This window comes from Rhinolophus hipposideros (genome assembly GCF_964194185.1).
Source record: "Rhinolophus hipposideros genome assembly, chromosome: 11".
NCBI classification, from domain to species: domain Eukaryota; kingdom Metazoa; phylum Chordata; class Mammalia; order Chiroptera; family Rhinolophidae; genus Rhinolophus; species Rhinolophus hipposideros.
In genome coordinates, this window is record NC_138057.1 from 75,944,255 (window position 1) to 75,968,701 (window position 24,447).

A 24,447-nucleotide genomic window follows, 5' to 3' on the forward strand; every position below is an offset into this window, starting at 1 on the left:
ACCTTGCCTTATAGGGTTGATGGGAAGTGGGATAAATAATGCATGAGCTGGGCCTAGAGCCAAGCACACAGCAGGCACCCTATACAGTGCTGTCAGTGCTGGCAAAGGGCACCTCCCAAGGGAAAGGGCATTTGAGGGGACCTGTGGGAGTGAGTGAAAGGGGGAGGGCGTGGCATGCTGCGGGCTGGGCCTTGTGGTCACCTAACATACCAGGCCCCACCAACAACTCACCCCCAGTGGGGTGAGTCAGATCTGAGAGCTGCATATGAGCCTGACGATGGGTCACATGTGGGGACAGCTGTCAAGGGAGAGGGAAGACCCAGGGGTCACTCGGAGAGGTGAGAATAGCTGTTGGCCTGAGGGAGATGGAGACAGAGGAGGAGACGTGGGTCTGGAGGCCAGTCAATGAGGTCAGCGTGTCCTGAGGCCTGAGACGTGCTGGGACGCTAAGGTGGAGCTGTCTCCAGAGCTGTCCCCGGAACTGTGAGGAGGCGGTGGAGGGCAGGCTGGCTTGAGGCCTGGGAACCCTGAGAGTCCCCATCAGGAGCCCCATCTGCCCTGAGCAGACATAGTCCCAAGAGGTAAGTGGAGATGGCGATTCTCCAGGCACCCTAGTTTCACCAGGTCCCCAAGCTTCAAGATGCTCAGTTTCTGCTCTTGGCAAAGTGGGCCTTGGGCAGCATTGTCCGGAGCTTGTGGTGACTATGGTCCGGTGGGGCCAGACCGCCACTTCAGTCACCAATGCCTGGAGACTGCCCAGCCCAGAGCCCTGAGCTAGGACATTCCTTGCCTTCGAGATGAACCGTTTAGGAGCCTTCTGCTCAGGGATGGTGGGAGGGGCAGGGTGGAGGGCACATCCCCAAGGGGAGACAGCATGGAAATGCCCTGCCAGTGTGTGACCGTGGTGGGGGAGGGGAGCAGAGTAAACAGCCACTGCCCTGTCCTCTCTGCGGCTGTGGCCAGGTACACAGGCCTGTTTGGACAGCTGCCTTGTCTGTCCCTCTGTTTGGGAGATGCTGGCTGATAGGTGGGGGTAGGCAGACTGTTAACCCCTCACTGCCTGCAGGGCTGCATGCTCACTGCCTCACTCCATGGTGTACAATAGAGCCAGAGGGTGGTCCTGGCTGCTCCCACCCAGCTTCTCTTTAGGGGGACACCTCTGCCTCCGAGTCAGAGACAGTGGTAAGAGACAAGGTGAGGGCAGCTCTAGGATATGGACAGTCTCCGGACCAGGGAGCCAAGGGCAGAGGAGAAGGGTGTCTCTCCCAGTGGTGAGCACCGGCAGAATTTGTCCCTCTGTCCAGAATCCTCCTCCTCACCCCCACACCTTGGCCCTAGGGCGCCTCCTCTACCTACGTCCATTAAAAAGCCAGCTGCCAGGCTTTCTCTGGGCTGCCCTCTTCACAAGCACCAGCTCAGCCTGGAGTGGAGCAAGGCGGGGTTCAGAGCCCCTCTGAAGTATGAGCAGGCAGAGACGGGGCTTGGGCCGGTTGGGGTGGGGGCTGGGCTCAGATCCCAACAGCCTGACTTGGGGGGAAATCCTGGAGCCACTGATGAATCAGAGCTGCTCTGGCCGTCAGTGCAGTGAGACCAGAATGACTGCGCACCTGGAGTCTCCAAGCGGCCCCATCCACCGCCATGAGTCCCATCTCATCACTGCTGTCCCATCCACCAGGCCCCAGAAAGGTGCCACCCATCCCAGAGCCCAGTCCATTTAACAGCCCACAGGGCTCTCAGATAACACACCCCCTTCTCCCACTCCTGCACCCCGACGGCCTGCTCCTCTCACCTGCAGGGTAACAACGGTGATTCTCTCAGCTGGTCACCTGCTCCCCCATCTGTGCTCCCCACACCCTGGGTCCTTGCTCTCCAGCCAAAATGATCTTTGCAAATTGTAAATCGCTCAAGCCACTCCACCATTTAAAATGGCCCACAAGGCCATCAACAGGGCAGGGGTTAAAAAATTAGGGTTTGCGCATACAATAAAGTGCAGGCAGCTCGATGCTCCAGGCCAAGACGGGGAGTCCTCTCCCACAGTTATGCAGGTGGGAGGGGGGAAGAGGGTGATGCAAGAACAGTTTGTAAATTATCATTTGCATTAAAAAAATGTGGACAAAAACCCCCACAAACTCTCATTGCAAAAAAAAAAAGTCAGGGGGCGGGGAATAGATACACACCAGCGTGTTCACGTATTTCATAGGTATCCTGGAAGGAGGCTCAGATGGGAGACTTTGGTTGCCTCTGGGGAGGGGATCTGGAACGGGGGGAGGAGACAGAAGGGAACACCCTTTACATCTGAATATTAAATCAGCATCTATTCTAAAAGGAATTCAATTATTTTTAAAATACCAAATTTTTAAAGTCTGTAAGCCTCTCGCACACTCCGACTGGCGCCTATGACTCCCCAGCCCCCTCTTGTTCCCAGCTCCCGCCCACACCCTCCATACCTCGCAGTCCTGGTGATTGGCACCTGGTCTGCAGGCCTTTGCACTGTCTGTTCCCTCTGCTACCTGGCCTCTCCGTCGCTTCCTGACCTCACGTAGCTGATCATCCTTTTTCTCAGTCTCAGCCCAGACCTCTGTCTTCGGGAAAGTGGCCTTTCCCACAGCCCCGACCCCCCAACCCAGCCGGAGCTGGATGAGGAGCAATTGCCCCACTCTTCCAATTCACCTGCCTCCCTTTTCAGCACGTGGGTCCATGTGGGCAGCGCAGAGCCCACTTCTGGCTTGCCCACCGCTGTCTTCAGAGCCCAGCACTGTGCATGGCACACAGAAAGCACCCCATCAGTATTGGGGGAATGAAGGAACTAACGGGGAAAGAGGATGCCCTGGGAATGCTGAGGGGGCTGTTGGCATGGGGGTTGGGAGGTGCCCACCTGGGCCTGGAAGCACGAGGATTTTGCCGGACTCACAAGGTGGGCGGTGCTCCAAGCAGAGAGCAATGCAAGGCGCAAAGCCCAGACAGTTGGATGTCGCTAGCAACCTGTCTGCCAATCCCGGCTCCTCCACGCCCAACCTGTGTGTCTTGGGCAAGTTACCTCCCCTCTCTGCGCCTCAGTTTGCTCCTCAGCAAAATGGAGGCGTTGGCAGGCCCTCTCCGACTTGCTAGATGTGGGGTCCGCGGATCTCCCCGGGAAGGCGCGCACACAGTCGGCGCTGGATAAATGCTGGGGAACTGCTGCGGGCGCGGGGAAAGGGTTAAAGCCGGGCGCTTTTTAATTGTCAAATGACTGCGGGCGATTAGCGCTGGCAGCTTCCTCAATAATCGCTCTTCTCTGTACCTGCTGGGAGCTTAATTAAAAAACAAAGAGGCTCAATTTAAAGGCCATTACTATGCTAATGCGCCGGGCGGGCGGTGGTTAAGCGGCTCGGGCGGGGCGCGGGGCGATCAGTTACCCACTAAACGGACCGGCGGGCGGCGGGGCCCCGGGAGGCGCGGTGCGCTGCGGTGCCCAGCCCGGGCGTCCGGCCCTGACCCGCCCCGATCGCCGTCGCCGCGCCCAGCCGGCCGGACCCTGAGAGCAGAGACCCAGGTAGGTGGTCTCCCAGCGCCTCTTCTTACTCCCGAGCCAAGGGACGGCCGGTTGTGGATAGGAAATGAAATAAACGCCAGCCACACCTGCAAGGGTTCCTCCACCAGAATGTCCCCTCCGGCCTCCCGCCGGCGTTGAGTCCCGCTCCTCTCAGGAACCGCTTCTCAGGTTCATCTCAGGCCCCTCCACTGGGGGACGTGTTCTGCTCACGCACTAAACTAATGGTTGTGTCCAGGCAGAAAGTCAGCCAGGCCGCTGCCCGGGAGCAGGTCTCAGGCTCCCAAACTGCTAGGGCATTTGCACCCCTGTCCAACCACCTTCCCAACCTCCAGGAAGGCAGGAGAGCATGGTGGTTACCAGGCAGGCTGACCTGGCACAGGGCCCTGGCCCTACCTCACCAGCTGGGTGACCTACAGAAGGAAGGGACTGCTACTTCCCAGGGTTGGCATGAGGCATTGGTGAGGCCCGTATGCATGGAGCTCTGAGCACGGGGCTGGCCTGGTTCCTGGGAGTTTGACATTTAGTAGGAATGTATGCCAGGGTGGGGTTCAAAAACTTGACAGCAGGGGCACAGGTGTGTGTGTGTGTGGGGGGGATTAATCCAAACCTCACAAGAGAGACGGGGCAGTGAGGCCCTCAGTGCATAGGCTAACAAAGTCAATGTTATCTCTGGATGCATCAAGAGGAGTATAGGGTGGGGAATAAGGGAGGAGATGGCTCTTCTTGCCACTGGAGGACTGAGTTGCTGGGTGCCATGCTTTATTTTAAGGGCTGTTTGGACCAACTCAGACTTGTGATATGAGTGTGGAGAAACAGCCACCAGAATCTGGAGGGTTTAACCAGGAGAAGGAGGTGTAAGTGGAGGGGTCACTCTCTTTGAGTCTCCAAAGGCTGAAGGCCGAAGGGCGAGAAGGAGCACACTTAGTGTGTATGGTTTTGACGTTGAGCATGTTTTCATTGGCTGCCTGGTAAATTGGTGATCATAAACATTAGTCATTTTGTTGGTAACATTGAAAACCACCCTACCTGAGCCTGGGGGGGAATTTAACTTGGTAAATTAACCAGTACAAGATACAACTGATTACAATGAACCTATCCATGGTAAAATGTGTCACTGGCTACAAATTAACCTACAAATTAAGGGAAGAGTCAAGTCTTGATAATCAGTGAGATGCAATAGGAGCACAAACCTGATGGTAGAGCCAACCTTTATTGAAGTTTTTCATGGAAAATAATGTATCTCAATGAAAATAATTTTAGTAAAATAAAAATGAAAATGGAAAAAGTCATAAATTATTTAACTACACTAGAAAGAAAATTGATCAAAAAATTAAATTGCCTTAATGGAGTTTGTTCCAGAAAGCACTTTCTCAAAGGAAGTTTATCAATATTGTTACAACCCTAATTAAAATGTTGTGGTCTGTGTACTGGGAGTCCGAATTCCTTGGGGTCAGAACGATGGGGCCAGAATGTCAGCTTGGTCAGCTGCTAGGCTCTCCAGTGGTGCCCCAAAGTTCTCCCTCCGAGACCTCTTTGTTCCTTACACCAGGAGGGGAAGTGACCCTGGGTCTTGTTCCCCACTGATTCCTCATCTTCTAGCACAGTGCTTGGTCATGGTGGGTGTTTGGTAAATGCTTACAGAATCAACTAGTCTTATAGTGAAAGCCTTAAAAGGCAGCTTCTGTTTTCAAGGGGAGGAATTGTGGCATAAGATTTGGCACAGAGCGAGTGCCTAAGTATGTGTTGAATGGATGGATGAATGCATGGGTGTGTGGGTGCATGGATGTGTGTGGCTGGCTGGCTGGCTGGCTGGCTGGCTGGCTGGCTGGCTGGACGGCTCAGTGAATGGGTGAAAGGATGGATAGATGGATGGAGTGGCTGTGTGAGTGGGTGGATAGACGGATGGATGGATGAGTAGATGGGAACAAAAGAAGCCTGATCTGTCCTCTTTAGCCCAACATTCAAGGCCTCCAGCCTGATGCTTCTCCTTTCTTCCCTGTGCTCCAACCTGAGTGACCCACTGTCTCCTTAACCCTGCAGACGGCCTCCATTTTCTTCATGCCTTTGCTTTTTTCAAACTCTCCCTCCTAGAATCATCTCTCTGCTTCTCTGCCCCTAGACAGAGCCCAGACTCTGGAATCAGACACACTCCTGTTCCCAACCCAGTCCGACCACCTCCCCTATTCGATCCTTTGCATTCTTTATAGACCCTTCTCCCGGAAGTTTTCCCTGAGCCCCCCCCCCCCAGGCCAAGTTTGCACCAGAGCAGGCCCTGCCCTGATCTGGATCCCTCAGCCCTATTCTGGCCACTCAAGACCCTGCACAGAAATCCGAAGGCCTGTACATCTGGTGGTGTGGGCTTTCTCATCTCCCACCTGTGTCATCAGCCCCTCACCTCTGTAACCTTGGCACCCCCAGCTACAGACCACCAGGTCACAGGCCCAGCAGCTCTGAGCTGAGGGAGCAAGTGCAGAGTCATTCCAAGCGTTGTGTGCGGGGGAGGCTGAGGCAGGAGAGGGCTTCCAGTACAGGGAGGTCCGGGCAGCCAGGCAGCGAGGCAGGGAGGGAGCGTGAGCAGGAGCTCCAGAGGCCGCTCTGCCCCCAACCCCCAGCTTCAATCCCAGCTCTGACACTGAGGGGTTGTTACCCTCTCCAGCACCACTTTCCTCTCTTGTGAAAAGACGGTGACAGTGCCTACCTCTCAAGGTTCTTACGGGGGAGGAGTCCCTGTGCAAATAAGGCACAGGGCCTGGTATGTAGGAAACACTCAATAAATCTCAGTAAGTAATAATAACAATAATAATGGCTGCTGGATTTGGCAGCTAGGAAGTGGTGACTCAGTGAGAGTGGGGGAAGGGCACCTGGGATCTACTCAGAGGGGGTTGATGAGCAGGTGGGAGGAGAAGGCTCCTAGTGTGAGCCCAGCAGAAGGCCTGGGTCATAGTAGGTGCTTAATGAATGTTAGGTGGATGAATGAATAAATGAATCCTCCCATGAATTGAATTTGCCAATGAAGGGCAGAAAAAAGAGGGAAGAGTTCAACCCAAGGGTTAATGGAATGTTGTTGCATAAAGCCCTTAGCTCCAGCCTGGCCCAGAGCTCACTGATGCTCCCACGCCTCTCTGCGCAGGTTTTCTTGCAATGTTTCCTGTCTGGAGGGCATGTGGGAGAACAGCCAGAGGGATGTGATCCTCTACCTTCCACCTGCTCTGGGCCACTGTCTCTCCCTGATGTCCCCAGGAGAGGTCCGGTCCCCAAAGAAGCCCCAGTGTCTCCAAATGGAAAAGAGACTCTTGGGCAGAGTCTGGATCTTGCCTCAACAACACCCAGGATCAGAGCCCCAAAGGTGCCGCAAGCCGTGTGCCCGTAGCAACTCTCTCTGTAGGACTCTGCATGTGTGTGTCTCTCCTGGCAGCTCCCAGCAGTATCTCGAGCATGGGCCTCTCTGAACTCCAGACTCGTATACACAGTGGCCCCCTGGATGCAGTCACATGGCTGTTAGAAGGCAGCTCAGATGGAACATGTCCAGAGCTGCACTCCGGATCCTCCCTGCCACCTCCGTCTACATTTAATTTAATGGCAATGCCATTCTTCTGGTTGCTCAGGTCCCTAAAACTTGGACTCACCCATGCCTCCATCCTCACCTCCTCCCCATCGCGGTCTACCTTCAAACTGCATCCAACTACTTCTGAGCACCTCCCCTGCTCTCACGCGGTCTGAGCCGGCATCATCTTTTGCCTGGATTATTGAGATGGCACCTCCCAACCCACCTCCCTGCCGCCTCACTTCACCCCCCCCCACAGTGCCTGCTGAACCCAGTTAAAATGCCAGTTGGATCATATCCCCCCTTTGCTCAAAGCCCTCCCTTGAGTCAAAGCCCACGCGATGCGCCCCCTCCCCCGCCCCCTCCCCCCGCCACTCACCTGTCGCCTCCTCTCCAGCCACGTGGAACTCCGTGTCATTTCTCCAACACCCCAGACACACTCAAGCCTCTGGGCCTTTGCACTTGCTGTTCCCTCTGCGGCGAACGGTGAACCTGTTTCCCCAGGTATCTCAGTGAGCCCCCGACTGCCCTTTGTAAAACCCGCCGCCCCCATCACTCTTTTCTGCCTCATTTCCCCCCCATCGCATTGTCGCCGTCCGTTGCACGCTGTATGCTACTGATGTATGTGTTTGTTGCCTGTGCGCGGGTCCAATAGAAGGGAAGGAAGCGGGAGGTTTGGGAGGGACTGTCCCGACAGAACTGGCGCCCTGTTTTGTCGCCAGCCGCCAGGCAGTGCCTGGCACCGTAGTAGGCGCCAAACAAATACTGTGGAATCACCGACTGCGTGTCTCCCAGGCTCCCGGCCGTGCCCGTCCCTCCCTGGCCCTGGCCCGTGACCTCCAGCCCCGGCCGTGGGCTCCCGACGGCGCCCCGTCCCGATCAAAGGGCCGAGGCGCCCGCGGCCCCGCACAGCCGGGTCTGCGCCCCGCAGGAAGCGCCAGGGCCGCCCTCGCGGCAGGCTTGGCCCCGGCGGCGCGACGAGGCAGCGGAGGGGCCCTGCGAGGCCCGCGCTGGCGGCCGCCGTCCGAGCGCCCGGCCACGCCGCGCATTCCAGCCGCGTGATTGACGCGCGCACCGGGGCCCCCGCCTGCGGCTCCCGCCGCCGCCGCCACCGCCGCCGCATCAAAGCAGATGTTTGCAGCTGGTTTGAGTTGGATCCCCATCAACAGGCCCCTTTTTGTCTCAAAATAGAAAACAGCCACGCCGGGAATGATAAGGACGCGGCAGGCACGTGGGGGAGATGTCAACGAGCTGGGGAGGGAAGAGACCAAGAGCTCCTTCTGCGTGCGCTCCGCCGTCAGCTTCCCCAAGCGACAGGCCCATTCCAGCAGCAGCAGCTGGACCCCCAAGAGCGTCCAGCGTCCTGTCCCCTGGGCTCCCTGAGCTCCAGCTCATCATCCCTCCGCCGGCATCGTCACAGGCGTCGCAGGCCCGGGGCAGTGATACGGCTACCGCCCTATTGGGCACGTATGTCGGGCGGGCCTTCCACGCCGGGATCCCTCCCACCCGCTGGGGGAGGACCCTTGGCACAGAGAGGGGTAAACACATTAGTGTGATCGATCTCCTAGAAGCGCGGGTGGTGGTCCCCCGTTTTCAGATGGGAAAACAGGTTCAGAAAGTCGGGTTGGCTTGCTCGCGGGTCAGACAGCTGGTAAGCGGCAGAGCTGGGACTCAGACCCGGGACCACTCCTTCCGCCTCCAGCAGCAGGTTCCTAACTGTGTCATGCCGCCTCTTCCAGGAAGTCCTCCGCTCTCCCCCAGGTTGACCTTTCTGTGCCCCCCAGCTTGCAGAGCACCAGCCATCAAAGCACATCATGCTCTGCCAGCTCTGTGGGACGAGATTTGCTCTGATTCTGTTCTCCAAGCCTGTTTTTGATGGCTTACGTCGTGTTATTGGGATTCTTTCAGTTCCCCAAGCCTCTTGCATGAGCCTGACTCAGAGCCAGCCTTCATGGGGGTTTGCAGGGTGAATGTGGGAAGGTGTAGCCAGTGGGGACAGAGGGGCTTCAGTTCCAGGCACCACACCTGGTGGTCCCCATGGAGGGAGTGTTTCCAGAGACTGTGGCACTTGGGCCTGGAGAGGCCCCACAGGAAACAAGGCTCAGAATCTGCCTTGTCCCCAGTGTGGCCCCGTGAGGGTCTGACAGAGAAGCCCAGACCTCAAAGGCACAGACAGACAGACAAATAGATAGGGAGAGCACAGACCCAACAGTGTGATCAGGGCCTTCAGATTTAAATTAGAGGTGAGGAAGGGAAGGTTCCAGAGCTTATAGCAGGCACCATGGGGAGAGACTGGGGAGGGAGAGGAAGCACACACCAGCCAAGATGCCCGCTGTGCCAGGCGCTGGGTAGACCTTCTCACACAGGCTAAAAGTCACCAGGCTCTCCATCACCAGATGAGGGAGGGATCAACACCCACATTTTACAGAAGCAGAAACTGAGGCTCACACAAGGGGGTGTGGCTGAGCCAAGGCCACACAGCTGGTGCTGCAGAAGTGGAAAGCCACACCTCTGAGGATGGGGGGGGAGGGCCGACAAAGAGCTCTTGAATGAGCAGGAGAAGGAAGGGACACAGGACGGGGTCTGAATGGCCCACCTTGAGTCAAGTGTCCAGGCCTGGCCCAATCACAGGGGAGTCATTTAATACTAACATGGCATCCTCAGGGCTTTCCCTGCGTGGTCGGGTGCTGTTGGGGGTTTTCTACAGGACCCCCAGATCAACAGTCATACATAGAGCTTCACTGATAAAAAGTTAGGACACTGCACTCCAGGTTGTATAGTTGTGACGGGTGAGGAAAGGGGAGGGTGAGTTCACTTATCTTGCCACTTGGTGGCGTTCTCAGACCTCCCCTCTCCCCCACCCTCACCTCCCCACCCCCACAAAGCAGAGTATCCAATATTCTCTTGTCCTACCTGGCTGCTCATTCCGTTTCTCACAAGGTCGGTCATTCATTTAACAAACACTCATTAACCACCTCCTCAATGCCAGAGCCCAGGGAGGTGAGAGTAAATTAGACCCAGTTCCTGATTTCTAGGGCAGTGGGGGCTTCAGACATACAAATATCTGGGTCTGTGGGCATCAGCGAAGACTTTCCAGGGGAGGTGACACTTGAATGCGGTCTTGAAAAATGAAAAAGAGTCTAAACAAGAAGCAAAGGAAAAGGAGAGAGAAGACAAGCCTTGAAGGCAGATGGAATTTTAAGTGTCAAGGAGGCAGGAAGAGCCTCGCTTTGTTCAAGGAGCAATGAGAAGCATGGCGACTGTAGCAGAGGCCCTGAGGCCAGGTGTGGCAGGAGTGTAGGGGGGCCTTGAGTGCCACAATTGGATGTTTGGGCTTATCCTGAAATTGATGGGCTCTCTTGGACTGAGAACCCAGCGAGGGGCTATATAAACTGTAAAATGCGGTGATGGGGTGTGGGAATGGCAGTGCAGTGAGGAGGAAGCAGAGAAGCTTCCACTCAGCAAGGACCGTGAACAGGTGCTGGAAGACCTAGAGAGATGATGACGGCGACCATGATCCCCACTTATTTAGCCCATCTCATGGGCCTGGCCGTTATCCCCATTGGACAGATGGGGACACTGAGGCTCAGAGAGGAGAAGGGACTTGTGTAAGGTTCCAGTGCTAGGAAGTTGTCATCTCTGCAGTTGTCAGTGGTTTTAGAGAAGTGAATTAATCATATTTTTAATCCATGTTCAAATACTCCAGAAAAAGTTGGTTGCAAGGTTTTGTTTATTACCTTGATGTGTTTTGTAAATTGAACATTAAACAAATAAACCAACAAACACTCAAGGGAGATGGAGACGTGATCTCATAGCCTGGGACTTTTCAAAGGGAAAAAGGGACTTGCTCCACAATCACAGTGTTGGGGGTGGGGGGAGCAGAGAGGGTGTTTGTGAGGGAGAGATGTTCAGTTTGGTTTAAGAAAAACCCAAAGCTCAGCCGTACCTACTGGGTACCAGGCTTATGCTGAGTAATGAGAGCTCAGGTCGAATCAGGCCCCTGTCCCAGGATGTTCAGAGCCCTGAGCGCAGACAGACATGGGCATGGTGCTCAGAGGGCAAAGCAAGGTTATTGACAGGGAAGCACACTTGGATACATAGAGCAGGGAGGGAGTATAGGGCGATGATGCCCTGTGACCTTGAACGAGTCACCCGTCCTCTGCACCTTGATGTGCTCATTTGTCAAATAGGGAGGGAAACAGCATCTTCCTTTTAGGGTTCAGGATTTATGAGGTAATGTAGGTAGGTGACAAGTGAGCTTTATCTGTGCTCAGTAATGTTAATGAGACAGAGAATTGAGCCAGGAGTGCTCGGTCCAGCTTAGACCAGACAGAAGCCAGAAGGACCTACCTAGGACCCAGGGTGATCATGAGAGGGAGGCATGCTTGCGGCCTGAAAACCGAGTGTCATTCCTGGGTGGTTGCTCCCAGGAATGCCGGAGACTCCAGCAAGGGTGACAAGAGAAGGGCAGACACTAGTGCTTGTGGCGTGCCCTGGGCACTGTAGGTAGGTACCGTCATTCCCATTTTACAGATGAAGAAATTGAGATGTTAAATGTCCTGACCAAAGTCACACAGTGAAAAGGTTATGGAGCCAGGATGGAACCCCAGGCTGCCTGCTCCAGCTCGCCATCCCTCCCATGGTGCCACACCTACTGCTCCCCTCCCAGGCGGCACTCTCCCCAGGGCAGGTGGACAGGGCTCCCACCAGACCAGGTTGGGGTGGGGACTGCCTTGCCCTGCTTCAGGCAGAGCAGGACGGTATGGATTGGTTTAGTATTCATTCAACAAACATTTAGTGCTCATCTTGGTGTGTGTGTGGTCTTGTGCTCAACACCGAAGATACAAAGGTGACCAAGGGGAAAATGGACCTGGAAATATGTAAAGTCCTTAGTCTTAAGCGCTATAGTGTGGAGGGGGGTGGCATGAGGATAGGGAACTCAGAGAGGGAGGCATCTATTTAAGACTGGAGAGGAGAAGGGCAGGGGGCTTCCTGGAGGAAGGGACGCCCAAACCAGATCCTTCCAAATTAGCAGGTATTTTCGGGGCAGAGGTTGGGAGTGAGCGGATGGTGATCTAGGCAGTAGCAGAGCATGAAGAAAGGGTTGGCAGTTTACATGAAAAATGGGGGAGGAGGGTTGTGTGGATTACCAGCAAGCCTACATGCCTGTAATGTGGTCACAAAGCCTCCCTCTAGATTTGGAATTTCTGGACTGGGGCGGGGGCGATTGACACCCAGAGGGCAGGCAGCTAGCAGAGAAGCCACAGCCTCCCCATAGCACCCCACCATGCCCTGACCCCAGGGCCCGCTCCATCCCCACCTCCCAGCTCCAGTGTGGGCAGCAGGGGCACACATATCTGGAATCCCCAGCACAGCTCTGGGGAATGGGGACTGTTGTCCCCATCTTGCAGATGAGGCAACTGAGACTCTGATTTGCCCAAGGCCACAAAGTCAGTGAGTAGCCGAATGAGGATTGAGAAGAAGACCTGGGCTCCAAATCCACTGACTGTGGTGCTGTTCAGGGCCTCTCACGGCAGGCTCCAGAGCCGCTGGGGGCAGGAGGGGAAAGACAGCCGGCCAGCTTGGAGCCTTTCATCCCAGCCCACGGTGCAGTTCTGCCTCTTTGGTCAGGATTTGCAGCATTCCTGGAAACGCTGCTCCTGGCCTTATGAAACCTGCCCCTGCCCACTGACCATTCCCTCAGTATAAAGTGCTCACCACTTTATACTGACAACTCGCTGCACACTGAGAAGTAGGTTGTGTTGTTGAGCCCATTATATAGATAAGTAAGCTGAGGCTCAGAGGGAGGAAACTACTTGCCCAGTCACCAGCCAGAAGTGTGGCATCAGGCATTGAACCTGAGTCCATCTGATGCCAATGCCACCTGCCTGTGGCTGGGCCTGTTTCTCAATGGCTGCTTCCACCAAGCCCTTCATGGTGGGAGGGACTGAGAGAGGGAGTGGGGGCTCACAGAGAGGCGCGACCCCACTGTTGGTGCCCCAACCCCTCCCACGCACACAGCAGCTCTCACCCCTGCATGGTAGACAAAGGCACCCCATAATTGGGAGCGAGTATTTCATGCGTCCCCCCTGATGTTTTATTGGGAAGAGAAAAGCTCAGAGACCAAAGGGATGGCACATTCCGTTTATAAAGTGTGCGCGGTTTGTTTTATTTCTCGAGTTTTTGCAATCTAGATAACAGATGATGCCCCGAGTGACTGGCGCTGCCTCCGTAATGGCGGCACTGAGCCTTTGGAGAAGTATTAATAATAGATTGTGTTGATGAGTTTGGAGAAAGTAGCAATCGACCCCCTGCTGCCAAGGCATTAGCACGGCTGTTCTGAATGCAGCCTGCACAGTGGCAGCGCCTGCAAATGCAGGTCACCCGCCCTGCTGCCCCTCCCCCAGCCTAAGACACCTCCTCTGGGGAGCCACCCAAGGTGTGCTGACCCCGAGACCCTGGCCCTGCCATGCTGGCACAGAGATGTGGCCAGTGCCTGTCCACTCATGGGCACGGAGCCCAGCCTGCAGAGCTAAGGGGGCCCCACTGTCAGGAGGTAGAGTCTGGGAAGGAAACAGAGGGGCAGTGAGGGGAGCAGGGCAGCGGGTTCTGCAAGCCTGGCTCCTTTCCTAGCCCCTTGGCAAAGCTGAATAGGGGCGGGGGGCTCTGCCTGAGGCTGCCATGGACAGTTGGGTAGGTTGTTCCCTGAACAAAGGTATCTAGCCACGGAGCCACATTGGAGCCAAAATCCAGCTCAGGTTCCCTTTGCAGTCAGGCATGGTGTGGGCGGATAGTAGGGTCCTGTCTGCCTGCAGCAGACAGCCTGGCCTGAGCCTCAGCCAATCCCCACACTCACGGAGGCCTCCTGCCTCCTGCAGATCGGGAGCTGATGGGGCCCCTGCTGTCACTCTGATGGGATCCCTACTCAACGAGCTACATGCTCAGAATCACTGAATCCTTTGAGGGAGGTCCTGTTGGCACCTTCATTTTATAGTAGAGGGAATCGAGGCCAGAGAGAGTCAGGTGAGCATAGAGGAAGCCACCTCCCCCAGACTGGGGCATCGAAGAAGGCTTCCCAGAGGAAGTGGCATTGGAGTTGGGCTTCGCAGGATAAGTAGGAGCCTGCTGGGTGGAATAGTTGGGTGACAGAGGTTGCTGGGGATGCCCCCAATTTGAGTGCCCTGGCCTGTACGAGGGGAGTAGGCAGCACTCGGATTGGCCCTGTCCACCGCACCCCACCAGCTAGCCGTGGGCGGTGCTGATGGCAGGCCGGGGAAGGGAGGCAGGCCGAATGCCTCGCATTTATGGCTGTTTCTGTTCCAGAACCGATTAGTAGAGAATTGCAGCTGTAATCTGTGCCTGTGATGGCGGGCCATAAAGAGGGATGGGATGTGTGCAGCGCTCCCAAGGTGGCGCCCGCAGACGTGGCCCGGGAACGCGGGGAATGAAAAATGGTTTTAATTCCCTCCCAGCAGCAATAATTTGATTCTTCATAATTTTTTCCATCAAAGTGTTGTTGAGGCTGAGTTCCCACAGAGCAGGGCACGTGACAGGGATGGGGACTGGGAGGATCGGACAGTAGTGTGGGCTGAGGAGGGGCTGTGCTGCTCAGAACCTTCTGTACATGCTGGCCTAAGGCACAGAGCCCTCCACCCGGCTTTGTCTCCAGAGAGGGAGGGCGGGTCCACTTTGTCACGGAGGGACTGGATTAGGTCCAGGCTCAGGGTTAGCTCCATTTACTACCCATGTGACTGAGCACGTGGCTCCGCCTCTCAGCACCTCGATTTCCTAATCTCTGAAATGGGATTAATATTCATTCCTGTCTTATAGGGTAGTTGCACGGGTTAAATGTGTTTCTGCAGGCAAAGAGCTAAGGACAGCGGCTGGCATGCTCAGCAAACACATGTCTTCATGTTGGAGATGCCTCAGCTGAAACGAGGGAGAAATAGGTGTCAGCCAAGCGCAAGGCCACAGAAAGAACATGTGGAAAGGCTAGCGTGATGACGCTCTAGAGAAATGCAGGCTGACCCGGAGAGCACAGCCTGGGGAAACAGAGGGTGAGAAGAGAGGCAGGATCGTGAAGGGCCTTGCGTGCCAGTCTCGGGAACCTGGCTGTTTTCTGCCAAGGGTACTAGGGAGCCATGGAAGAGTCTGGAACAGGGAAGCAGCATGATCAGGTGTGTGTTGGAGACAGATCTCTCTGGCTGTCCTCCTGGAGGGTGAGTGAAATGGTTGGAGGGGCCAGGAGCCCAGGGAGGGGACTGGGACAGCTACTCAGGCAGGAGAGGAGGGGCCCAGGCTGGGTGGTAGGTTGAAGAGGGTGGGGATCGCTTGGATGTGGGGGTGAAGGAGGGGCAGGGAGGAGGCATAGGGGGTCTTGGAATGAAGGTGAATAGACCTGTGGGCTGCTTGCCCTTCCCCTCAGGGCAGGGGCCGACCTAGTGCTGGGGGAAGGTTGAAGCTGACCCTGCACTCTGCCCTCTAGTGGCCACTGTGTCTCTGAGCGGGAAGGGCCCTGAACTGACGCACCAAAGAGAGAGCATCTCTGGGCAGGATGCCCGGAGCCCACCCTGAGGCCACCAGAAGAATAGGGCTACAAGACCCTCGCCTCTCTGGCTCTGTGCCCAGGGAGGGCCTCTCCCACTTGGGCTGGAGAGTCAGGGTGGCAGGAGGGAGGGGCTCTCGCTAAGCGGTGGCCTCTGAGCCCAGCTAATATGCCCACGCTGTGCACCTGCAGGCTCTTCGCGGCCAAGTGCAGCGGCTGCATGGAGAAGATCGCCCCCACCGAGTTTGTGATGCGGGCGCTGGAATGCGTGTACCACCTGGGCTGCTTCTGCTGCTGCGTGTGTGAGCGGCAGCTACGCAAGGGCGACGAGTTTGTGCTCAAGGAGGGCCAGCTGCTGTGCAAGGGCGACTACGAGAAGGAGAAGGACCTGCTCAGCTCCGTGAGCCCCGACGAGTCTGACTCCGGTGAGCCCGGCTGGAGCTGGGGGTCGGGCGGCCGGGGGGCGGCTGGCTGGGCAGGGTGCTGCCAGAGACACATGCTGTGACCCAGGACCGCAGCTGCACGGACCGCGCACCCACACCCGAATGCGTGTGTGCACTGATTGTTCGCATACACACGTGCACACATGCAGGGGCACACGGACCGTCATGTGCGCACACCCTCACAGGCACACAAATGCGCCTGCGGACGCTGCCACACATACCTGTGCACATGTGTACATGCGTGTGATCACAAATGCACACACGCACAAGCACATAAAATGCACGTGTGGGTCCCCATGCTCAGGACAGTAGCACATGGACATGTGTAGACGTGCTCACGTGACCAGCAGGCAAAAGCTCACAGCCAGGTGTGCAAACACACACACATAGAAGTGCATGCACGGGCGGTAAGCACGGATACATATGGCTATCCTCGTGCATGCGTCTCCCACATGCTCACAGGTACTGTGGTTTGACATGTGCGCGCACACACCTTGATCTCAGGCCCAGCACCTCACCCTCTCTTATCCTTGCCGGCCCCCACCCTGGCACAGCACCATGGGGTCTCTGCCAGCACCAGGTCTGTAGGCTGCTGATATCTGGGAAGCAGGGACCTGATGTGTCCTCTTGCCTTTGCCCCCCCCAAAGCCTTCAGCAGTGGGGAGCAGCACCCCCTGCAGTGGGGAGCAGCAGCCCTGAGCTATTGTTTCCCAGCTGGGTGGGGGGCCTGAGGCTCTCTGTGATGGAGGGAAAGACCCCATTTCCCAGGGTGAAGGCGCCTCTTTACGCTGCTCTGACCCCCAAAGGACTATAGTTTGGAGCTCTCCTGGCAGGAAGTGCAGGCCCAGCCCAGAAAAGCCAGGGAGATGGTTGGCGCCTCGTCATTCCTGGGGTATTGGGGAGACTGAGTAGGGAGTGTGGAGGGAAGATGACCTAGTCTGTGTGGGCCCTTGGGATGACCCAGAGCCTGTGGTCACAGCATCTGCCCAGCAGAAACGCTTTGTTACTGCCAGGGCCCTGGTGGAGTAGTGAGTTCCCATCCATCTGTCCCTCCGTCCATTGCTGGGCAATGGCTGCCTGGACTCCTGTGGGAGAGCAGAGGCGGGCAGTGCTATCAGGTGTAGGGAGCAGGCTCAGAGGGAGGAGACAGCTTCATCCTCGGAGGAAGACGGGCCTAGAGAAAGGAGGCCAGTTCAGATGCAGAGGCAGCGAGAGGCACGTGGTTGGGGAAGCCATTCTGTCCATCTGGGGCTGGCATCTCTGAGATGACGACTCTGGGGCATGGAAGTGGCCAGCTGTACGTGGTATGTGTGGGTGTGTGCCTGGGTGAATACACATGCTTCTGTGTGCACGTGTGTGTGTGCCTGTTCAGGTGTGAGCATGCCTGGGCGTCCTGCCTGTGAGCACGCACCTGTGTGTGTGTGACTACGCCTGTGAGCTGCATGTGCAAGTGCCGGTGTGTGTGTGTGTGTGTGTGTGTTTGTGTGTGTGTGTGTGTGTGTGTGTGATGGTCACGAGCACTCCTGTGTGAGAACGTCTGGAGTGTGGTCATGTCCTATTCATTCATAGTCCCTGGAAGCTTCAAGAAAAAAGGCTTTCTGGGCCCTGGTGCCCAGCTGGCGCTGGGCTAGTGCAGTGGGAACTGATTTTCTCGAAGGGTGTCATCCTGGGCTGGGTCTCCAGGGTGCCAAAGGCCAGCCATGGCAGGCGTTGGTGGGAGGTGGTGAGATCCCATCAGGCAGGTAGCAGATTGCCCGAGGGTCCAAGGCTGACAGGCTGGTTATGTCTCCCACAGTAAAGAGTGAGGATGAGGATGGGGACATGAAGCCGGCCAAGGGGCAGGGCAGCCAGAGCAAGGGCAGCGGGGATGATGGCAAGGACCCACGGAGGCCCAAGAGACCCCGGACCATCCTCACCACGCAGCAGCGACGAGCTTTCAAGGCCTCCTTTGAGGTCTCCTCCAAGCCCTGCCGAAAGGTGAGGGGCTGCTGGAGTGGGGCGGGACTGACCCACAACCCCTGCCTTTGCAGACACCACCCCTTCCACCCTCGCTGAGCATGGGAACATCCTTCCACCTCCCCACCCATCCGTCAATTCCCCGGAGTCCAGCTGCTCCATCCCCTCCCCAGAGGCCTGACCTGTCTTCCTCTCCCACGGCAGGTCCGAGAGACGCTGGCAGCAGAGACAGGCCTCAGCGTGCGTGTGGTCCAGGTCTGGTTTCAGAACCAAAGAGCAAAGGTGAGAGGCCACCTGCCAGCCCCACTGGACAGGAGTAGGGTAGGGGGTACAGGCAGAAGACAGCGGGCCTGATGTGGGTGGGGCAGGGAATGAATGGGGGCCGGGGGAGGGGCAAGGGGTGGGGACTGGCACGAACCGTGTCTTCTGCAGATGAAGAAGTTGGCGCGGCGGCACCAGCAACAGCAGGAGCAGCAGAACTCCCAGCGGCTGGGCCAAGGTGAGACAGGGCTGGGGCCAGGGCCAGGGCCAGGGTGCCTGGCTCAGTCTCTCAGAACAAGACTCCTAAGAAACCTCCAACCAAGGCGGCTAGAGCTCGGGGAACTTCTGCCTTGGAACCACTTGAGATCAATCAAGTAGAGAGGCGGTGGCACCCACAGGACACAGAAGGAGAGATGGCAGGGCGGGCGGCCTAGGGGTGGCAGATTGTCCAGAATGAACACCGTACTGGACAATCATCTACTTGCCACCACCATGTGCCAGCCAGTGGTCTCATCATTCGACACCCTCCCTCTCATTTAATTCTCACAGATCCCCATAAGGAAATGTCCCATTTCAGTGATGAGGAGACTGAGGCTCAGTGAGACTAAGGGACCTGTCCTGATCACTCAGCTAGTAAGGGGCAAGCCGGGCTTCAGCCCCATGTGTGCGGCTCCTAAGTGGTACTTTTGACCGCTGCCCACAATAGAATCCAGAGGACGGCTCCAGAGAAATCGCCAGGGAAAGTTTGCAGGCTGTTAAGGAGTCAGGGTAGGCTCCTGCTGGATGGTGAGGGGCAGTTTAAGGGGCAGGGCCCAGGTTCCCCCCCAACACTGGGCTTTGCTAAAATGCTATTGCCACATCTTGGGCCAGGGCTGGCCTCCCAGGCCTCGTGGGGACATTGAGCCTTCGAAGCCTGGAAGGGAGGGCACAAGGAACAATTTGGGACTGCTGAAGTGGGGTGGGGGCCCCAGAGCTGCCTGCTCCCAGATGAGACAAGGGCTCTAGGAACCTTCTACTCAGGACTTTGGGGGCCAGGCCAGTGTCCCAGGCCCAGCTCAGGGCTTCAAGGCCATGGCCTCAGAGCCTGGTTCTTCCTCTCTCCTGCCTCTGCCCCCTCACCCAAGACAGCCCAGCTTCCTAAGGCTGCAGCCAGTGTGTCAGGTCGGCCAGCCAGCTTTTGAGCTGTATGTCACCCCTTAAAATGTCGACGGTCCCCTTGAGCTCATCACAATCATCCTGTACTCCGCACCCGTGCCCCTGCTGCCGTGTGCACGCAACACCCGCTGCTTCTCCCCGACCTGGTCGCAGCAAATGTTACCACTGCACACCCACTGCCACGCCAGGAGCCCAAGAGTCACTTCTGACCCTTCCTATCCCACACGCACTTCATCTGCTCTGTGGCCAAGTCCTGCGTGTTTCCCCATCCGTGTCCCTGAGGCTCCTAGTTGCCTTCCCCCTCGATAGGGGCCGCAGTGCCTCTGCCTAACTCCCTCCTCCCACTGGTCCTGCCTCTTCTTCTACCTTCCCAGCTCCTCCTGGCTAAGATCCTCCCCTGGTTTCCTACAGACTCGGGGACCCCCACTCAGCTCAGCCCCTACACACCATCTCTCGTCTCCCCACGCCTGGCCTTCTCTCCGGCCCCACGGACTGGGTGCCCTGCTCCCACTGGGCAGTTTCTCTCCTCCCTGCCTCTGCTGGGGCAAGCTGCTCCCTGCGCTGGCCTGTTGAACCCCTCCTCATTCTGGAAATCACATGGGGGTGGGAGCCCCTTCCTCCAGGAAGCCGTTCTGGGTCATTTTGGCCTGGGTGTGGGCCCACCTTGATGTAGGGTGCTCACTGCATCCACCCATTGAGTCATTATTGCCTGCTTGGGTGTCTGTCAGCCCAGAGGGTGTGACCTCCTAGAGCGCAGGGCCTTTGGAGGATGGGGGGAGGTGGGGAAGGGAGGGCTCTGATTTTCCATAAACTGATTCTGGAAGAGGAGCTGGAGTGTGTGTCTGGGGAAGGGGGGGTCAGATAACTGGGCTCAGTGGTCCTGTGGACCCAGGAAGGCCATAAGCAACCTCATCTGTGGCAGGCGTGGGGGAGGGGTGTCCCTGGGGAAGTCCAGAGAAGGTCGGAGGGACTGGACTGGGGGGCGTGTGGGAGGTCTGTGGGGACCCTTGGGGCACATGAGTGGGATAGGCAGGCAGGGCCAGTGGGTAAAGGCGTGCTCTGCCTCCAGAGGTCCTGTCAAGTCGCATGGAGGGCATGATGGCCTCCTACACGCCGCTGGCCCCACCACAGCAGCAGATCGTGGCCATGGAGCAGAGCCCCTACGGCAGCAGCGACCCCTTCCAGCAGGGCCTCACGCCACCCCAAATGCCAGGTGACCACATGAACCCCTATGGTAAGCCGCCCCACCCCCTGCCCACCCAAGCACCACCCCTGCCCCTGCCTGGCCTGGCAGGCCTGGGGCCATGACAGCCACCTCCCACCCCAGGCCCAGCACAGCCTGCCTGCCTCCTCCTGACAGGAAGGGGACACCTCGAGACCCTTCCATGACCCCCAACCCCGCTGGTCAGGCACTGCCAGCAGGTTGTCCTGTCCCTCCCTTGCCTCTGGCCATACAACCTGTAGGGCCGATGGGGCCCCCAGGAGCCCCAGCCCGTACCCCGGTACTGACGCCCCTTCTGCCCCCCAGGGAACGACTCCATCTTCCACGACATCGACAGTGATACCTCCTTAACCAGCCTCAGTGACTGCTTCCTCGGCTCCTCCGATGTGGGCTCCCTGCAGGCCCGTGTGGGGAACCCCATTGACCGGCTCTACTCCATGCAGAGTTCCTACTTCGCCTCCTGAGAGCCAGCTGTGCCGTACGGACGCTTGGGCAAGGGTCCTGGGGTAGGACTGAGGGCCACGGTGGCCAGCCTCGCCACCTCCAGCCCTGCCGCCCGCACAGACTCTACAGACAGCCATACGGTGCCCTCCCCTCGGCCAGCCAGGCCTGGCTAAAGTGCCCACTGGGCACAGCCAGACAGGCAGACAGGCACAGCCTGGGCAGGGGGCTGTGTTCTGCCCTCAGAGACCGTGTCACCCCAGGGACCCAGAGCTCTTGGACAGTCACTCGCCTCCCAGCCCCACCTCGGCCCCCATCACCTCTTTCTCCCTCTTCATCTCCTTTTTGGGAAGCTGAAATTCTCTCTATTTTTTTAAACGTCCTCTCTGTGTCCAGCCGACCTCCATGGCCCAGGCCTCGGCCCAGGCAGGCCCCCGTGCATGCCCAGGACGATGTACGCCGTGCCTGTAACCTGTGAGGAGCGTGTGTACCTGTTCCCTGTGCTGGCGCCCACCTCCCCCACCTCTGCAGGCAGGCGCACTGGCCTAGGATTACCCCACCCAGCCAGAGCCTGGCGCAGAAATGGGGAAGAGCCTACCAGGTGCACCAGGCCCACACGGCTCTGCCCCGAGGGGCAGTCATGGGGGAGGGTAGACGGAGCCCAGGCAGACCCAAGGGGACAGAGGCACACACACTCAATGGCACACTCATGCAGATACGCACAGTGACGTAGAGACACTGAAAGAGACAGGGGCTTCTGCGGGGCAACCCTGCCACGTCAGGAAGGGAAAGAGGCCAGGTAGAGGAAGGACCTCCTCTTCTGTATAGCAATAGGAGAGGAAGAAGAAGGGGAGAAGAGGGGGTAAGCATGAAGCAGGTGGACTCGGCCCAGATGGGGGCTCCCTGGACAGGCAGGACAGACCCAGACCCAACCAGCACCAAGGGCATAGATAGAGCCCCTCCAGAACCAGGCGGAGTTGGACAAAGTGACGTAAACGCCAGGTGGAAAGGGACCTCACAAATCACCCACTTGATACTCCATCTTATGTTTGGCTCCTGCCCAAGCCCCCTCTGCCTCTCTTTTTGCATACCTCCTATGACAAGGAGCCCACTACTTCATCAGGCCCTGCTGATTTTACCTCTATCATTTGCAGCCCTGGGTCCTTACTTTTCAAAGCCAGGCTTTTCCAGTTTCTCCAGTTCTTCCTCTTAAAACTGTACCCCAAGCTTGGCTCCAGTTTTCCTTCTAAAGGTATGGAACAGATAGAACCCAATCATCTCACTGACATCAGCCAGCCAAAGTGAGCAGACCCATCACCTCCCCCACTTTCGGTGCCCTGCCTCTGTTACTGTGGCCTGAGAGCCAATGAATGGTTTAGGCCACATAACCTTGGAAACTCATCTGGCCCTTCTGTAACTGAATCCCCTGAACACACACGAGTGACAGCTAAGCCACATCTCTGTGTGTGTTGGCTCTGTGCCTCTCACCTAAAGCATGTGGACCCTCGGGGCCTCTCCCTGATTGGCGCTGGCCCATTAAGCAGCCCTCCTTGGATGATATTCCAGCTGCACTTCCAGCCCAGTTTTGTGCCCTGCTGGAAGCCAGATACACTATATCAACCCCCACCCCCAACCTGCTCAACTGTAACGCTGCCAAAGAGAAAGTATGGTCAGGCTGATGGGCCTTGCTCGCAGTCACCCCTCGCTGGGTTCTGGAGATCACTGTTCTCGGCCAGGTGCTCACAGCCCTGCCTTGAATTCTAACTCACAGCCCTGAGGTCTGCCCGTCTGCCTTTGAGCAAATGGGATGACGGCCGACCCTCCGCCATTGGGCCCCTCTGCCTGGCCCTCACTGGGATTCTCCAACTTCAGCAACCTGTTCTGTGGTTTGGCTCCTCTGTCCGCTGGGGAGACTTCAGTCCCTCCACAGGAATCTGGCCCATCTCTCCACCCCTCCTAGCTCCTGTGGTCGAACGTCACCCTGCTCTTCACCAGGGTGCTTGTCAGAGGGGGGATGTGGCTCGGTGTCAGCTCTCAGGCTGAGCAGCCAGCCTGGCCCTTCTGGGTTCTTCTTGTTCCACACAGAACTTCCACAAGGATCTCAGCTGATGTCCTCGGTCATTCGGCAGCCTCGGCCCTTCTGTGCCATCTCTCGATCCTGGGCCACCCAAGTCCCTTAGGCAGCCATGCTGGTTTCTTGAGAGGTGCTCCCCTTTCTCCTTTCATGCTCACACAGTCCGAATCACAGTGGGGCACTTGGGATAGGGGCAGGGGCAGATGCCCCAGTCCCCAGGAGCCAGGCCTTCTCTCCCAGACTCTTTAAGTTGGAAGGAACATCAAGAATGGGTCATCTGTTCCATGCCCCTCATTTTGCAGCTGGAAAATCTGGGCCAGGAGCGGGGAGGGGACCAGCCGGTCACAGCCAGTCAGTGACAGAACTGGAGCTAAGAACAGGGACTGACTCCATGCCAGCCCCTTATCCTCCCTGGTGAACAACCTCCAGGTCAGAGGCTTAATTTGTCTCAGTCACTCTTGCCAATCCAGGCTCTCACAAACCCAGAGTCCAGCCCGGGCTCTGCCCTCGCCACTGCATTGCCCCCTGCCAGGAGCTGGTACAGGGACGCCCACACTCATCACCTACAGATTGTCAAAGTCAGAAGGGACTTCCGAGAGCTTGTCATGACCCCAGCTGTGGCTAGGTAACCCCTTCAGGGAGTCTGCTGAGGCCTGCAGCCCCCAGCCTCCCCCAGGCTCTCCCAGACTGGTGTTCCCTCTGTCCAGCCCTGGACAGGACTGGCCATCGGACACGGATGAACAAGGGGCCTGCCCTTGAGTGGCTCTCTCCTAGAAGGAGAGAAGTACACACTCTGTCCCAGACCTCATGGAGGAGCCAGTTCTCAGAGGAGAAACCCTATGCCCAGAGAAGGGAGGCGAGTGTTCAGGGTCACCCAGCAGAAGCACAGTGCAGCAAGCTCGCTGGGGTGGGCCGAGAGGAGCAGGCTCTTCCCATGTAATGGGAGGAAGTGCAGCCTTGACTTGGGGGGCAGTGAGAAGCCGGGACCCTCCTTCCAGGGTGGAAAGCACGAGGGTAAAGAGAAGTAAGGGTCTGGTCTCTGGGGAAAGAGGCAGAAAGTGAGTGGTGGGCAGGGGAAGTAGAGGCTCAGAAGGAGAAAGGAATCTGCCCCAGGTAACAGCGAATGAGAGGGGACAGAGGAGGGATGAGAAGGTAGGCTGGAGACCCCAGCCAGAGTCTCATCTGCCTTGCCTGCTCCATGGACAGAGGGACACGGTGGTTCTAAGGGTCAGGCCACGGGTCCAGCAGAGCTTGTAAGAGAAGGGGTCAGTGCA

The 24,447-nt window shown here is 57.3% G+C and overlaps 1 protein-coding gene across 2 annotated transcripts in view; it reads left to right on the forward strand.

Annotated features, from left to right (window-relative positions):
• The window catches only part of LMX1B (LIM homeobox transcription factor 1 beta), a gene marked incomplete at its 5' end in the record, with an annotated part of 77,411 nt that extends 55,892 nt beyond the window's left edge, over positions 1-21,519 (forward strand). Inside the window, 6 exons of one of the 2 annotated variants that reach the window (XM_081067340.1) lie at positions 15,814-16,046; positions 17,860-18,041; positions 18,225-18,302; positions 18,453-18,519; positions 20,506-20,670; positions 20,965-21,519. In XM_081067340.1, coding sequence (XP_080923466.1) covers positions 15,814-16,046; positions 17,860-18,041; positions 18,225-18,302; positions 18,453-18,519; positions 20,506-20,670; positions 20,965-21,122 — 883 coding nt within the window. In that variant the 3' untranslated portion in view covers positions 21,123-21,519. The remainder of the gene's footprint in view (positions 1-15,813; positions 16,047-17,859; positions 18,042-18,224; positions 18,303-18,452; positions 18,520-20,505; positions 20,671-20,964) is intronic. The other variant, XM_081067341.1, reaches the window with a different exon arrangement.
• Between the last annotated feature and the right edge of the window lie 2,928 nt (positions 21,520-24,447).